This window comes from Pan troglodytes, chromosome 3 (assembly GCF_028858775.2).
Source record: "Pan troglodytes isolate AG18354 chromosome 3, NHGRI_mPanTro3-v2.0_pri, whole genome shotgun sequence".
NCBI lineage: Eukaryota > Metazoa > Chordata > Mammalia > Primates > Hominidae > Pan > Pan troglodytes.
Window position 1 is genome coordinate 84,892,945 of NC_072401.2, and position 18,129 is coordinate 84,911,073.

Consider the following 18,129-nt stretch of genomic DNA (forward strand, 5'->3'; position numbering starts at 1 on the left):
TATTTTATAGTTCTCATTGATCTTTTAGCTCCTTGGTTAAATTTACTCCTAAGTATTTTTATGCTATTGTAAATAGGACTCAGATTGTTCATTGTTAGTATATAGAAATGCCACTGATTTTGTAGGTTAACTTTGTAGTTTGCAGCTTTAATTAATTTATCAGCTCTGACAGTTTTTTGATGGATTATTTATGGCATTCTATATATTGTCAGTGAACAGATAAATTTTCACTTCTTTTTTTCCCACTTGGATGCCTTTTATTTTTCTTTCTGGCTTAATTGCTCTGGTTAGGACTTCCAGTACTGTTGAATAGAAGTGGTGATTGTGCACATACAGGCGTTCTTGTTCAGGATTCCCAAATAGTCTATACTTTAAAAAATAAATGTAACATAATTAATTTGGAAAAATAAATGTAAACAAAGAAAACTACCATAATAAATATAATAAATAAAATATTTAAGTATAATAAATAAAAATAATAAATATAATTCATAAATATGCAACATGTTTTAAAAGCATCGGGAATCTTACACTAAGAGGATATGTAATATATTAAACATATGTTTATATTTCACTTTTCCAAATCATTACAATATATCAAAGACAAAACTTAGAACTATACTAAAAAATGATTGCACCTAAACAAAATACTTGCCGAGTTTTTTTATTATTCTTAACTCTTCCCACCTTTATGGACCCTTTGTTGACCGTCCAAATACAGTACTGTATTGTTTGAGTCATCCTTTTTATCAAATGTATGTTGACTGCCCACTGGGAGTAGGATACTAGGTAAGAGGCAAGCGTTCCTTAGTGGTAGAATGGAGAAAATTTTATTATCTAATTTAATGTTTTTAACTTTTACTAGAGAACACTAAGTACCATATACACATAAGTCACTTAAGTATTTGTTGACTTTAATTCAATTGATGGATGACAAATGGCACATGTAGGTGTTATGGGAATCATCCCAGAAAGCAAAATGTCTTTGTTGTTGCTGAGAGTGTAAGGCAAAGCACAGCAATGACTAACTCATCTTAAAATGTGTGCGTGACATTCTAGTTATGATACAAGATGAGCAAAATTATTAGCATCGTGATCTTCAAGGGATGTCATCTACAGCCTGATTTACTCTCAGCATTGTACATTCATGTCTTTACTGATATCACTGTTAAAATCTAAATTACAGGGATGAAGACAGTATAACTTATTGCTTGGATGGTTAGCACCAGTGAATATAATTGATATTTCTCTTGTGTCTGTAACTATTGTCATTTTTCCTTCTTAGGGTGAGCGAAGGATGTTTGTAGTTGCCTCTCATTTTCCCCAGAAGCAGACTCTAAAACATGGATTTATTTGGGAAATGGTATCAAGAGGGACTAGAAGAGGGAGTGGCAAAGTGAGCCAGTTAGGAAAGAACGTCAATGCAAGGTATCCTAATGAGCAGCTTACTGTTCAGGACAACTGTGGTTTAGTACCACTGTGGACTCTTGGGGAGTGACGTGGAACATGCCTTAGAGTTGTCTCTACTTATGGGGAGAGAAAGCTGAGTTATATTTCTTCCATCTCCCATTAGTCACTAATTGCTAGTTGCTCTCAGGAACATAAACTCTGTACACTTCCAGTCTACCCTCACCACCAGAGAAAGCCCTCAGGCAGAGCATCACAGCTGCAGTAGAACACCATTGTATGTTTAGGAATTGTGATTGTCAAGGGAATATGGACAACGAGCTGACACTAGATACTAAATTGGTCTTACGTGGTGTATTAGTCCATTTTCACACTGCTATAAAGACATACCTAAGACTGGGTAATTTATAAAGAAAAGAGGTTTAATTGACTCACAGTCCCACAGGGCTGGGGAGGCCTCAGGAAACTTACAATCATAGTGGAAGAGGAAGAGGCACATCTTACATGGTAGCAGGTGAGAGAGTGTGAACAAGCGAAGGGGGAAGAGCCCCTTATAAAACCATTGGATCTCGTGAGAACTCACTCACTATCATGAGAACAGCACAGGGGAAACTGCTTCTATGCTAAAATCACCTCCCACTAGGTCCCACCCTTGACACTTGGGAATTACAATTCAAGATGAAATTTGGGTGGGGACACAGAGCCAACCCATATCACATGGATATACAATATTTTATATTTTATTAACAGGATTACCTAAACTATAAAACTTTTGACCTGGAATCATTATTTATTACAATAAGAATGTATACATATATTTGGCAGCTAACTAGAAATTTATCTCCAGGAACATCTTCAACTTTCTTACCACTAGATTTAAAAATCTATTTCCATTTGTTTAAATACGCTCCTTACTCATTCCTGATATAATCAAGGATGTTCTCTCTTCCCTCCTCCTTCCGTGTATTAGTTGCCAATCCCCTTTAGTTAATGTCCTGGCTGCGTGCTAGAAAATTTTCCTCTATCATTGATCTTTTCTCTCTCCTGTATATTCAGCTTCTCCCTTTCAACCTCAGTCTTTCCCATCTGCCTTGCCATATGTTCAACTATCTTCTGCCTTAAACAAGCAAAACAAAAAGATGTCTCTTTTCTTCCACCTTGCCCTTTTGCTAGAGTTCTCCTACCCTTCACAGTCAAATTTCTCACGGCTTGTTGAACATCTCTTTAGTCTTTTCCTCTTCTCTAATATCTCTCACACCAAGCTGGCTTCTGCACACTCCTTACTCTGCTAGTGACTTCAAGATCTCTAAATCAAGCAAATATTCCAGGCCTCAGACTACTGGATCTCTCAGCAGCATCAACTGTACATCACTCTTTCCTTCCTAGGAATGTGAATTGCCTTTGTAGCACTCATCTCTAGTCTTTGAGATACTGTATTCTCCTCTACTTTTAGTCACTATCTCTCTGTATGCTATTTTCTAGCCTAATTTCCTGGCTTACTTTCATTTATAAATTGTTTAAATGTTGGGACTGCGTCCTTTTTTATTTCTTGGTGTGTATTCCAATATTAGGTATATTCATCTACTTTTTGGACTCAATTATAATAGCAACACTAGTAATAGCTAGCATCATGGAACATTATTATCTGGCATTGTTCTGTACTCCTGTCAAGCCTTAATCCTCACAGGAACCCAGTGAGGTGGCTTCTTTTACTTTTCTCGCTTTAGAGATAAAGAAATTTAGGGGCATAGAGGTTAACTAAATTGCCCAGTTATTATTCAGTGGAATCATGGACTCTGGAGTATGCATTCACAGCCTGGAACTCCCCAATTAGATACAGATATACATAGATGGCAAAATCTTTTATATTACTTTGTATGTGTCAGCTATAAGTGATTTTATAAAGTAACTCATTTAATCTTTATAACAAGACCATAAGGTAAGTGTAGTTATTATCTGTGTTGAGTTATACATATTATACAGATCAAACTCATTGTCCAAGTTCACACAATTACAAAGCGTGCATGTTAGCTGTGCCTGTTTCTTCAGATCCACCTTGTATTATTCTTCTACTCCCTCTCTGTTCTCTTTCTGTACTTTTTTTCATTTCCTCATGAGATCCAACTATATTTTATATCAGTATCTTTGAATCTGCAGTTTCCCCTATGCTGGTTAGGCCTAATATTCTCTTATGTGTCTCACTCAAACTTATAGACTTTTAAAAGATCTTTATAATGCACCTCTTTATATCACTGGAATATAATTTGTTTAAGGAATCCTACCCTTCCTCTACCCCAAATTGAGTCAGGCTAAATGGTTGGTTCCCTCAACAAATATTTATTCAGAGCCTACTACGTTCCAGAAATTATTTGTTCTTGGGAAATATCAGTAGAAAAATCTATCTTTGTTTTCTTAGAGTTTTTATTTTAAAATATGTGTGCAATATGTAAGAAACTTATAGGGAATTTTGAAAATTAATGTTATTGTGGAAAAAGTGGGGAAAAACAGGGCAAGGTAAGGGAGATCTAAAGTATTGGGGATGGAGGGAAGGTGAAATTTGAATTACAATGTCCATTTCAGGCTTATCGGCAGACAGTGATCTTTCAACAAAGTCTTAAGTAAGTTACTATTTTAAAAAAGCTTAGAAAGTGTCAGGCATGTAGTTAACCCTATATAAATATTTGTTAAACATGAATAAACAGGCAGGGCTCTGTGGCTTATACCTGTAATCTCAGCACTTTTGGAGGCCAAGGTGGGAGGATTACTTGAAGCCAGGAGTTCAAGGCCAGCTTGGGCAACAAAGCCAGTCCCTGTTTCTAAAATAAAATAAATAAATAAAAATTAGCTAGGTGTGGTGCTGTGCACCTGTAGTACCAGCTAACCAGGAGGTTGAGATGGGAGGCTCACTTGAGCCCAGGAGTTGGAGACTGCAGTGAGCTATGATGTTGTGATCATATGACTTCACTCCAGCCTACGCACCAGAGTAAGACCTTTTCTCTAAAAATAAAATAAAACAGTAAGGTGAGAGAGTAAGCTATGCTTCTGTGACAAGGGCCTCGTAGGCAGAAGTAAATGTCTGTGAAATATCAGGCATGTTTAATGAACAGTCGAGAGGTCAGCGAGGCAGCAGTTAGTGAGGGCAATAACAGAGAAGAAACAAAGTAACAGGCTATGGTTATGAAGTGTTGTGTGGGTCATGAATATAAGGCCACAGCTTTTAATACTTGGAGTGAAATATAGAGACATTCTGGGGTTTTGTGAAGAGAATTGGCACAATCTGATTTCTGATTTAAGAGACTGTGGAAAAATACTTATGGAATGGAAAAGTAAGGACCTCCAAAAATCTGCTCCTGCATAAACGCAACAAGAGCAGTGGCAGAAGTTATATAATCAACCTTCTCAGTACTCTTGAAATTAACCAAAACCATGCAACAATTTGAGGAGCATTTACAAGAAAAATGTCCTAAGCTTGTTAAACGCATTGAGCTTTGTGTCATTTTAACTTTCATTGTTTCATCTTCTTTTCTGCATTCTCCATGCACAACTTAAAAATCAAGTCTTGCAACTCTGTTAATTGTGAAAAGTGGCAGTCTGGCAGCCACTGGATTTGACAGAATCGGGTTGGATCTTCCCCAAAAGTCCCATCACCAGCAAACTGTCACCATTTGACCTGTCTGTCCACTCTCAGGGCTCATCTTTATTTGACTTGACTTAGCTTGCTCTTGTGGACAGCTCTATTTCCAGGGCATTTGATGAAAACAGTTAGCAGGTATTGTTTAATGTCACAGTAATTTTAACAGAGATATAAGCTGGGATTAACAAAAAGCTGGGCAAAATCTAAAGAAAAAACTGAGGACTGAGATGACAATAGGGGGCTTTTAAAACCTCAAACCTATTCCTGGGAATCTAGAAAGCCTTGCAGAATTGCCTGAAAATGACTTAAAATGGCCTTAATCTTCCAAATTGGATGGCCTTGAGATTTTGCAAAAGCAGGAAGTGAAGGCTTAGGCAGAGTTATGAACTTTGTGCTGCAGTGTTGAAGATGTTACTTCCCCCTAATCCTTTCACCTCACAGAACCTTTGTGCAAAGGCTGGGAAACTTATTGGTTCAAAGCATTTAAGAAAATCACTGCTATTATTAGCAGAGACTTCAATGGCTGCAAAAGACAAAGAATACAGGCTTTACAGAAATAGTCCTATAAAGTCACTAAACAAAAAATAGCAACAGCAACAAACAGCAACATACACACACATGCACATGCACACGTACATGCACACACACCTTGAAGAGTGGAAGGATGTCTTATCTTTATCTTTAGAGTTATCATATAGTATTTAAAGTTTTAAGTTTTCAACAAAAAACCATGACCCATGAAAAGAAACAGGAAAATATGTTCCATACACAGAAAAAACAGGAATCAATATAAGTTGTCCTTTAGGAAACTTAGATATCAGAATTACTAGTCAACAAGTTTAAATGATCTTTTCAATGAACTAAAGGAAACAATGTCTAAATAATAAAAGGAAAGTATAAAAACAATATCTCTCCGAAAGAGAATAATGACAAAGAGATGGACATCATATATTTTTTAAAGGATCTCATAGAAACCCAGGATACAAAAACCAACAGAAATAAAACCTTTACTAGAGGGATTCAGTAACAAATTGGTACAGTCAGAAGAATCAATAAATCTGAAAAAGGTTAATTGAGATTATTCATTCTAAGGAACATAAGAAAAAAAAGAAGAAGAAACGAATACAGCCTTAAAGACCTAGAGAACACATAAAGCATACCAACATTTGCATAATAGAATTTCTAGAAGGAAAGGAAAGAAAGGACAGAAAGATTATTTAAAGAAATAATGGTTAGGAAGTTCCCCAATTGGTGAGAAACATTATTCTGTGCCTCCAGGAAGCTCAACAAAATCAAAAGGTAAATTGAAAGATGTATCTACAAAATACTAGTAAATTAAATTCAGCAACATGTAAAAAATTTTACACTAAACCAAGTTATATTTATGCCAGGAATGCAAAGTTGCTTTAACACATGAAAATAAATTGCTGTAATATCCAATATCAACAGAAAAAGGGCAAATGCTTCATGATCATCTGCATAGGTGAAAAACAATAATTTGACAAAATCCAACACTCATTCATGACAAAAATTTTATAAATTTGGAATAGAATAGAATAGAAGGGATTTAATTTATAATAAAATTTTCAAAATAAGCAAATCCATAGAAACAGAAACTGAATTAGCAGTTGCCAGAGCTTGTGAGAAGGGAGAATTGGGAAAGACTGCAAATGGATGTGGGATTTCTTTGTGGTGATAAAAATGTTTCAAGTTTAGAGAGTAATGTGGTATAACTTTGTGATGATACCAAAAAGCACTAAATTGTACACTTTAGAAGGGTGTATTTTATATTACATAAATTATATCTGAATAAATCTGTTATTTTCTTTTAAAAAAAGAGACTGTAGGGGTGAATGAGTGCAAGCAGTATTTCCAGAGACAGATGATGGTAGCTTTAAGAGTCATAACAACAGAGGAGGTAAGAAGTCTTTGGATTGTACCTATCTTTGAGAATAGATTTACTGTTGAAAAGAGAGAAGCTGTGAATAAAACCAATATTTGTGACCTAAGAGTTAGAATAAATAAAATACAATAGGGAAGGCTGTAAATGCCATGATTTTGGAGAGGAAAATTAGTTTTGTTTGAGACGTGATAAGTTTAAAAACTCTACTAGACAGCCAAGTAGACAGCTGTATATAGAAGTCTATATTTTGGAAGAAAGTTCTAGACTGCAAATAGAAATTTAGAAGTCCCTGACTACATGAAATAAATCATCAAAGAAGTATAAATACAGAACACCAAAAACTGAAATTTGTGGCATTCTGATATTATTAGGTTAGGAGTTAGGAGTGAAGGATTTAGGGAAGAAGTAACCAGTAAGGTTGGAGTAAAATAAAGTGATTACGATGTCCTGGAGAAGAAGTGAAGAAAATGTTTCCAGGAGAAGTTCCTTTATTGTATACTCTGATAGCATATATCATGTCTGCAATTGTATATTTATTTGATTTTTTGCATAGTTTCTCTCTTTGTTAGGCTATAATAAGCTTCATTATGATAGCAGAGGCTATGTCTACTTTAAATGACTGTGAACTAAGAGTAAGAATTTATTTAGTTAACCAGGATTTATTAAGAACATATACTATGTCAAGGGCTATTCTGTGCTATGGCTTTATCTTTCTGAGCAAACAAAACCCCAGTCTTCATGGAACTTAACTTCTATTGGGAGGATATAGACAAATACTATTTTACAGAACTTTCTGTGATAATGGAAATGTTCGGCTCTTCTATCCAGTATAGTAACATAGCCACATATGGATAAAATATGACCAGTGTACTAAGGAACAAAATTTTAAATGTTATTTAATTTTATTTAATTAAAATTTAATTTAAATGGCCACATGTGTCTCATGTCTACCATAGGAGTAGATATATATGGCAAACAGAAAACAATAATAAATAAATGAACGTGTAGAGCTAGGGAGAGATTTGGAGTGGTTGTAGTTTAAGACAGAATGACAACTTTATTCACTCACTCACTCACTTACTCATTGCTATATTCCATTGTGTTGGGAACTATATACTCATCCATAATGAACAACAGGAAACAATAAACCTGATTAGCCTTAGAGATGGTGAAAAGAAATCTTTCATCTCGTCTTAACTGCCTGAGCTATATTTTGAAACTGCAGTGGCTTTAAGTCAGAAAACTGGTCCAACCTTTCTACTTCTCAGTAGCTGTCTATTTATACTCTCAAACTCCAAGAAAATAGTAAGACTAGAAGGTCAGAAATGGGTAGGAGACATTAGCCATAGAAAATAATAGCCTGAGAATTAATCCAAGAAAAAACATCTATGGATAGGAACAGAGAGGAAATAATCTTTTTTAATGGGAAATTGCAACTTTCCAAGATTTTCAGTCCTAAATGCCTACAAAAGTCAAGTAATTGGCACACATATGGACGACAGAAAATCAGATATTTCTCTTCCCATTTATTGTGGATACCTCACTTTGGGAAGTGATATATTGAATTTATTCCCAGAATTTATTATTAACTTTATAAAGATAAGCTTTTTAAAATAATAATGAATGCCTGATTTTTATTTTCACTATTATTTAAAATAATTATTGAAGATTGGCTAATGCAATAACCTAAAATACAAGTAAGAGTAGGATAAAAGAGGTTAAGTTTTTTTCCTAAATATGCAGATGATTATGTACTTAGAAACTTTACTGGCTCAATTGCATGTGAATCAAATTATAATTAGTTTTCCTGGATTCAACATCACTGATGTGGAGAACATTTTCCTAGAGAAGTTATTTTCCATTCCTAGAATAACATCATTACTGCCTAGATCAGACGATAAATGGTCAATATGAGTTCACTTCTTCTTTCATATGATGCACACAAAAACTTTCAGAAATATTTTTATGATTCTCTTTTCAACTCTACATGTACTATTACCACTCTCTTGAGAAAATCAGTTTTAAAATGGTGTGTACGTGTGTGTCTACGGTGGAGGAGAAAGAGAAGGAGGATCTGGTACAAAGAATATACCTATCAAATGTCCATCAATCATTTACAGAAAGGATTTTGCTGTTGCCAAATGTTAGAAATTTTTGTTTGGAAAGTTTGCTTGCTATTGTGTGTTATATTATCCAGTACAGTTCAGCTATTATTGTGTTTGTCAAAATCTTTTTTGACAAGCTTTTAAAAAGAATATTTTCCACTTACTCTCTTCATGTCCTTACCCTCCATTTACTTTCCAAACCTCTTCATTTGTTTTATGTCTTTATAGTTTTACTGAACCCACTCCTTTCCAGGCTCCACACATCCTCTAACAGTCAAACCAAAGGGCCTATCCCTGCAATATTACTTTAAAACAAACAAATTATTTCCTTGACTCCTACCATTTGCTAATCTCAGTCTCATTTTTCTTTTTTTTTGGTCTTAACAATGGCATCATCTTCCAAACTGAATACGCTATCTTCAGTCTACTTTGTCTCGGCTTGCCCTCTACATAAATGTAACATAATATATCTGGTTGCATAGCCCTGGCCACAAAATTCTCCAAGTCAAAGTCTTTCAGTGAATCTCCTGCTGCCATGTATATAAAGACAACATTCGTACTATTGTGGCATATCAGGTCTGTTTTGATACAACTCTGCCTTTCTTTACAACCTCATTCCATCCTCTGTATATACATGTTAACCATGTTTATGAGTGAAAGTTAATTATTTGTGGGACTTGACTTTTGCACAAAGGAGTTTCCCTGCCTCGGATATCTACTCTGCTCTTTGTTGGATTAGAGGATGCTCAGAACCACTGAAAATTACAAAAGAGTGAAACCTCCATGTCTTTCTCCAATATGCTTCTATGGGCATTGAGATACTGTCTTTTTGGTTTGGTTGCAGCAGACATTTCTTGTATTACAAATTTTTAAATGCTTTTTTTCTATTATGTTGTGGGTCTTTCACAGGCAGATGTTTTTCTTTACTCACTTTTTATCCTCAACCATCTATTTTAAGTGAATCGTAAAATAAATCATAATTGAACAGCAATTTTGTTCTTTCATAGTTTTGCAAAGATTTTATAAGAAGTTTTATTGTTATTCTATACTACATTTCCCAGCAAAAAAGCAATTTTTCATTAATTAAATACTTCTTGAAATTATACGTGCATTTTGGATATCCTTTCAGGCCATTTATTTTTTCTATGAATCAGTTAAAAAAATCAGAGAAGTACACAGAAGAGTAAGATTAACAATGACCACCCCCATCATATCTTAAGATTTTGTCAAAATTGATTAGGATTAATTTTAAAAGAATGAAATATTAGGAATACATTGTGTGTTCCTCAGTACATGTCTGCAGGCTATTTCCTGTTGTCTTTCACCATCCTGAATTTGATGATTGCTCTAAGGATTATACATTCTTCTATGTATGCCACATGCATTACTTATTTCTCCTAAAGTACCTGTTATCAACCTTGTATTTTGCCTCTGGAGAAATCTGTACAGAACATTCTCTTACTTTTGCATATTACTCTTGGTATTCTCATGTCAGCTATTTAGCTGGTAAACCATTATTTTGGCTGGTGGATATTTCTGCTAATATTTTAGCTGGTGGATATTTCTGCTAATGGTAAACCATTATTTAGCTGGTGGATATTTCTGCTAGGAGCTGCTTAACTGTTCAGACTTCAATTTTGGTTTGCAGTGAATCAGTGCTGTCTTCAAGTACATTCTTTCCCTTTGCTCAGCTTTGTTACTTCACTGGAAGCCTATTACTTAGACTCTCAACCTGCCTTTGTCAATGGAAATGGACTCTGCCTTCACAAATGATGGGCATCTTTTCCTCATGACTAGTAACAGCTATGCATGACCATTTTTAAAGTTGATGAAATATTTTGGAAAAAGATCGATATTCTACATGAATTAAAATGAGAAATAATTTGTTCAAACATACAGCATGTAACATGTGATAAACATTGTAGTAAGCCCTCATGACATAATAGTGAACAGAAATGGTGCAGTCCCTGTTCTTTGTGGAGCTTAAATCCTGGATGGGGAGACAGACCAAACACAAGACAAAAAGCAAGAAGAATATATTAAGGCATTAAAATAAAGGCAAAGTTGAAAGGTCCCATAAAAAGAAAGTGTCAGAGAGCAAAAATGAGAGAAGAGGGCTTACATTACATAGAGGTTTGTGAACTCCTGCTCTGAAGAGAGACCATTTAAACTGAGACTTAAATGCAAAGGAGCAGTTAACCAAAGAGAAAATGCGAGATAATGGCCATTTTGAAGGCTCTGAGTCAGGACAGACTTTGGTGTGTCAACTAAGAGTGATCAGGGCCAGGCACGGTGGCTCATGCCTGTAATCCCAGTGCTTTGGGAGGCCGAGGTGGGTGGATCACCTGAGGTCAGGAGTTTGAGACCAGCCTGGCCAACATGGTGAAACCCCATCTCTACTAAGAATACAAAAACTAGCTGGACATGGTGTGCGTCTGTAGTCCCAGTTACTTGGGAGACTGAGGCAGGAGAATCACTTGAACCCTGGAGGCAGAGGTTGCGGTGAGCTGAGATCTCACCACTGCACTCCAGCCTGGGCAATAAGAGCGAAACTCCATCTAAAGAACAAAAACAACAAAAAAAGAGTGATCAAGACTGAAGAGTGAATCATGGTATCTAAAATGCACAGACTCAGGTTGCCACCAGACTGTAAATTAACTTGTTTACTCTGTAACATACATCTGTTCAATGGATCAGAATATTGTAACAGGCACTAACAGCACAATTCCACCTTGTTCCAAATCCACATGGGAAAACAAACCTGAGCAGATGATACTATAAAATGTCTTGACGAATCAGAGTCACAAGATTAGAATAACCTGTATTCTACTGGAAATAGCCTACATTCATATAATCTCCCTAGCCTCCCTTCCCCTCCATTCCTTTCTTTTCCCTTTTTCTTTGTTCACTTCCCTTTCCTTGTCTTATAGAAAGCCAAAATATAACCAAAGATTGAGTTTTGATCATAGAATTCTAGAAGATTGTGTTAGATGTATCAAATATCTATATTCATTACACTAAAATATTTCATTAGCCCATGTTGGTTGTTTACAGCTCTGTGCATCCATCCATATTGAAATCTGACCAAAAAAACCAAAAAACTCATTGTTAAGAATACCTTTCCCAGACTTAGACACTATTGGATGTTCATCGTCAGTGTTTGGCTTGCTGATTTTCCTTTTTTGGAACTTCCATAGCAGGACAATATCTCCCCAATGCATACATGATTTAGCTATGTTTATGAAGTCAGTAATCCATGAAACCATTTCTTTTCCTAAAAATAACTTTTTATGTCTATGTTCTGAGTCTTAGGTGTTTCTCTTACTGCTTGGAGTTTTGAGGCTAACCTTAGTTTTCATGTCAGTTCTTAGCTGACACCTCCCTATAGCCACTAGGTACTGATACCCCTTTACCCTTTACTTGCCATTTGGCATATAGGGAATGTCATTCATATCCTTAGCATCAATACATTCACACATTTTTGTCATTTCTTGGATTCTAACTTTACTACTTAAACTAAGGAGAATCATTTCACTTTCTTCTCTTAGGGTAAAAGCTACCTTCACATTTTAATTTCTCTTCTCTGGAACATTTTAGGTCAACAGCTATAACAAAGTTTTATTCAGTTACTAATTGAATAAATGTAATAGTGTGATTGATTTGGTGTGGGTAAAAGGAAAAAAATGTCGGGTCTCATTTCCACACTTGCTTTCTAGTATATATAAATTCAGGTTCAGCATCAGCTACATAATTTGTGATGCCCAGTCCAAAATGAAAATACAGGGCCATTTGTTTAAAAAATAATTAAGATTTTTAAAGAGAGCACAAATAGACCATTAAATGAAGCATGGGACTTTTCTGAACTCAGGGTCCTATGGTACTTTGTATACACAGAAAGCTGCTCCTGAACAGGTCTTTGGAGTAGGTGGCATCTGAAATAATTTTATAAATTTATTTTCTAATGCTTTTATAATAGAATTTCAAAAATACAGTTTTTGGGATAAAATAGTATATACAACAAAGCTTAATGAACATATTTATTTGGAGCACTATAACTATGCCTTTGGCACGGAGTATTCTGGTGAATAGAAACATGCATTTAATAAGAAACAAACTACTGTTAGTTTTAAGTTTATAATTGACTATGGTATAATTCTTTGATTTAGTTTGAATACTCAGAAACTAGATTGCTTGGGTTATAAATCTTTGTTTTATCTACTCTACTAGCTGTGGGTCTTTGGCAAGTTTGCTTACCTTTCTTTGAATCATTGTACACACGCATAGGGATAACAGAGAATCTACCACATAGGTTTGACATGCAGATTATAATATTTCAGGTGCTTTAAACAGTACCTGGTATGTAGTAGGCATTCAAAGTCTACCCCGTTTTATCAATATCCTTTCTATTTTTTATTCTTGCCTTAATGGATACAAAATCCCAGACATAGTTTACTCTCTTTAATGGTTGTAAATTAATGTCTAGTATAATACAAAAAACAATTCACGTTATTGTTTGTGTAGAATTACAAATCTGACAGCTAATGGATAAGACATTTAGCTCATGATGATAAACATTAATGACGTGTTTTTTTCTACTACAAGAGCAGTGAAAATATCTTTGTTTTTTGATCTTTCTTTGACCTTTTCCCCATCACTATTTGGCTTATTTAAAATAAAAGATCTAAATTACCTGGTTGATAGAGCAATCCAGTTAATTGTATTACAGTTATTATGTTACATAATTTTAGAATCCAATTTAGTTCAGTCTTAGCATTTCAGGCATTCTTAAATACATTTAAAAACAAGCTTCTTTGAAAGTAATCTGTTATTTTTTTATTTTTATGTCACTGAATGATTGAGCTTTTTATATTAATTGGAATTATGTTTATTTATAATTACCAAACTGTTTTGTGCTGTATGGAGAAGATATACTGATTTACAATCTGTAAATTGAGTCTCTACTATCACAAGATACTGAAATATTTAGTTGAAACATCAAATGTAGGATTATATCAAACAATACCATGGTTTATTTTTATTACTGGTAGCACATTTATTATAAACTATTTCACTTAAGATGTTTCCTAATAAACTATTCATTTTGAGCAATATAAATGAGGATGCACTAATCAGGTATGGATTCCAAGTAAGAATGTCATAATACTTCTATGCATTTTGCAGTTAGGATGGTGAAAACCAATGAAATAACTGAGCATTATAATCATTATGGTTGCGAAAGTTGACAAGAAAGTAAAACCCAGTACTCCCGAATTTATGACACAGCTTTCAAACCATACCGTGTACTCAAACCCTTCTCTCTCCTGTGTCTCTTATTATATAATATCTATATTCAATCTCTTTTCTCATATCAGACAGTATTACTGAAGTCTTCACTAACATCTACGTGACCAGTTTTGGCCCTGTCTCAGATACAGATATGGTGAGTTTTTCATTAAATAGTATTTTTACTTCACATAATGGGGAGTGGGGGGTAATTTCAAATAAACTAGCATTTTTAGTGTTATAGAATTATGTATATGTCTCATGTCTATTTAGTCTACTCAAATACATGGATAGTTAAAGATGTTTGGATCTGTGGTTTCCATTTCCAACTTCAGTGTTTGGATTAGCCCTATGTATTTTACGTCATTTTCAAAACATGTCTACCTAACTACAGTGTAATAAACAATTATTTAAATAAAATTAATTGTATTAAGAAGAAACATTTTCTAGGAGGATTAAGGCAGAATTGTGGACTTCCATAAGGAAAGTGAATATAGTTTCACAGATAAAGACTTCTTACAGAATTAGGTCATGGTCAGTGTATCACATTTAAAAACAACAACAACAAAAAACCCTCTGATTGGTATTGAGCAAAGTGATTGCCTTGTTATGCTATCTACATACATACAATACGTATAATCTGCACACATAGTAGGTATATATAAATCAACCTAAAAAAATTAGAATGTTGGTACTCTTGGATTCTATGGAACTGGTATTATTTATTTTTTCTTTAAAATGAGACAGGCCTGGTGTGGTGGCTCACAAATGTAATTGCAGCAATTTGGGAGGCTGAGGTGGGAGGACTGTTTAATCCCAGGAGTTTGAAATTAGCTTGAGCAACATAGTGAAACCCCATGTTTACCCAAAAATATCAAAATTAGCAGGGTGTGATGGCACATGCCTGTGGTCAGAAGGCTGATGTGGGAGGATCACTTGAGCCCAGGAGGTCGAAGTTGCAGTGAGCTGTGATCCTGCCACTGCACTCCAGTCTGCATGAGAGTGAGACTCTGTCTCCAATCAATCAATCAATCAATTAAAATACAATAAAATGAGATAGATAAGTGAGGAAAATTGGTTTGATGTGTTAGGTACTGGTGGGCTGGAATCACCGAAGATGAATTATTGATGAAGCATTAAAAATTTAATAATCAGTCCTTCACTTTTACTGCTAACTATAGTGCTCTGTAATAGACATTTTTGATGAAATTCTTCCCTTTCTCTGATAACTCAGGGGGAAAGTTGACAAGGTTGGACATTTTCTACCTGGATAAACAAACAAAACAAAAAGTATTCCATTTTTATAGGCTTTCATAAACATTATCAGCTAATTTAATAGGAGCTCCCTATGTTTCCGTTAGAGAACCTAAATTCCACTTTTATGTTACAAAATATGCTGTTTATTCCATCAGAGCCACACCTCTGACCTCAGAGATTTCTTATCTTGACCTGGGTGGCTGAAAATGTAAGGCCCCATGTGGTTGAGGGGTGATCCCCACCTCTGGGGAGGTGGTTGATACTAAATGTTGGCAGTCCGTTAAAATTATTTCAAACAGGAATGTCAAGATTTAAGTGCTTTTATTTTTCTCCTTCAACTCTGGGTCTTAGGCACAATTCTGGTACAAGAGGAAAAAATCCTATTCTTCAGCATAACCCTTCTTTTTCCCTTGCATTATTGTATATTTTGACCTGAAATATTAATCTGCCTCTTTCCATGGGTCAATTTAAGTGGACAGATCCTTATAATGATGACAGAGACAATGTATTTTAGCAAGAGTGTGCATTCCAAATGTTATTGTTTGGCTATAGATATAATTTTGTCCTAGTAAATACTCTGTCTTAGTGCAGCTTGTCTTAAATGTTCCCAAATGTTAGAGACACAGTGCAGATAAACACCTAACTTCTATCTAAAATCAAGTAGAGTCAGAATTTTGTTAACTACTACATTGAGAAATTAGCATATTATATAAATTATTACTCTTACATATGGTACTTTGTGTCTTATTATCAGCCAAAACAGAAAGGCAAATGATATAAGACTCCCAAATATCAGTACATTTTCAATATTGTAGTTTTTTCATGTTGTAAATTTCAGTAGTAGCAGTTACTGCATTGAAATTTTAAGTTTGATTTTTGCAAAGTGAATTATTTTACCTAAAACCTCTCTCTCTCTCTCTCTCTCTCTCTCTCTATATATATATATATATGCATATATACATACATAAATGCAAACATATCTATTTCTAGCAAGACGTGTTTGGTATTTGGGGATTTTACGCAAATTCACATCATAGTTGTTTGCCAAAATGTACACAGACATTTGTTTTCCAGTGATGATAATAGATTAGATTAATTCTCTACCTCTCCTTGTTGTGACCACTCTTTGGGATTGCTAACGTATTTAAAAAGTTGGTAGTTGATGTTAGGTATATAGTCATTAGCAATAGAACACATTTAGCTACTTTATATCTGAATTGAACTAAAAACAGCTGTGTTTTATCTGTAAATTGAACCCAGGAACTTTAAAATTTTTTAGCAGACTCAAGATATGCTTTCTTATTTGGGGGGATTCTACCACAAGTTATAGAAAACATTAAAATATACTCACACTACCAATATAGGTTGCATTGAGTGGAATTTCAGTTGATAACATTTAAATAAAAAACCACTTACTTTGATTTTTTAGTTTTCTTTTTACATTTCAGAATACATGTATATGCACACCCAAATATAGATATATTCTCAAAAATGAAATGCATATTCAGCATCTTAGTAGGTTTTTGAAAATATTGAAGGCCCTAGACATTTTCCCTAATAATACATTTCCCTTAATTCATCTAGCCTAAAAAATTTCTATGAGATTGCTCTGCTCTTGTCAGATTTCCTACTTTATTTCTGTCTTTATTTACCTCATTTAGTCAGGCTTGCCAACAGTTGTTTTAGAGGAAGTCTAGTTAATCACAAAGCTACCAAATGGGAGCATACTATATAAACACAGTCCAGTCACAGGACATCACAGGGAAAATCTGATATAAAGAATTATTAACTAATAAAAGACAGCTAAATTCTTTTTAAAACATTGATAAAAGAAGATTTCAAGCAATAGAGAATTAAGAAATGCAGATAGAATATCTACTTCTAGGGCCGCAGTGTCACCACTTCCAAAATCAGAAAGAAACTGAAGACTGGAAAGAACACCCTTTCCCTCTAAGACCTGTGAATTCTGACCTCACTGGAGGGATACTGCTGCTACAGGAACATGCAGCTACTGGTGGTGAAGAAACATGTGAGGGTATATGCTGAAGCTGGTCCACAGAAATATGCTTCATGGGCTGAAAACTCATAGCATGTCAGTCCTTTGAAGCTGTGCCAAAAAATGACAATGCAGCTGACCCAGAGAGACCAAGAAAGAAAAGCTCCCTTCTCTTGTGACTACATTGGAGTGTCCCTCCAGCACCCTCTATTGACAAAACCTGACATTGTATGAGCTGGCAGAGGAGCAGTATTTATAGGATCCATCAGGTATCACAAAGGAAATGAAAGAAGGGTGGATTTGGAGTTGAGAGGCAGTACACAGATAGCTGAAATACTAATAATGTGTAATACAGGGAAGATGTAAACTGAGGACCAGGAGATAGTTTGATCACTCAACAGGTACTGTTGATATTTGTCCAGATCTAGAGAAGAAAGATGCAGCTAGGAAAAATTAAAGTTGAATAACTTATAGACACAAGTAACACAGACACATACAAACACATGCATTTACTCACATTGTAAGTCTATTAGGGAAGATGGTG

General features: G+C 34.8%; 1 protein-coding gene across 18 annotated transcripts in view; it reads left to right on the plus strand.

Annotated features, from left to right (window-relative positions):
• The window catches only part of GABRA2 (gamma-aminobutyric acid type A receptor subunit alpha2), a 150,943-nt gene that overhangs the window by 47,205 nt on the left and 85,609 nt on the right, over positions 1 to 18,129 (plus strand). For 14 of the 18 annotated variants that reach the window (XM_016951809.4, XM_054683173.2, XM_016951803.4 and 11 more), the window contains one exon: positions 14,422 to 14,489. The exons of the other annotated variants lie outside the window; for them this stretch is intronic. In XM_016951809.4, coding sequence (XP_016807298.1) covers positions 14,422 to 14,489 — 68 coding nt within the window. The remainder of the gene's footprint in view (positions 1 to 14,421; positions 14,490 to 18,129) is intronic. 18 annotated transcript variants of the gene reach the window in all.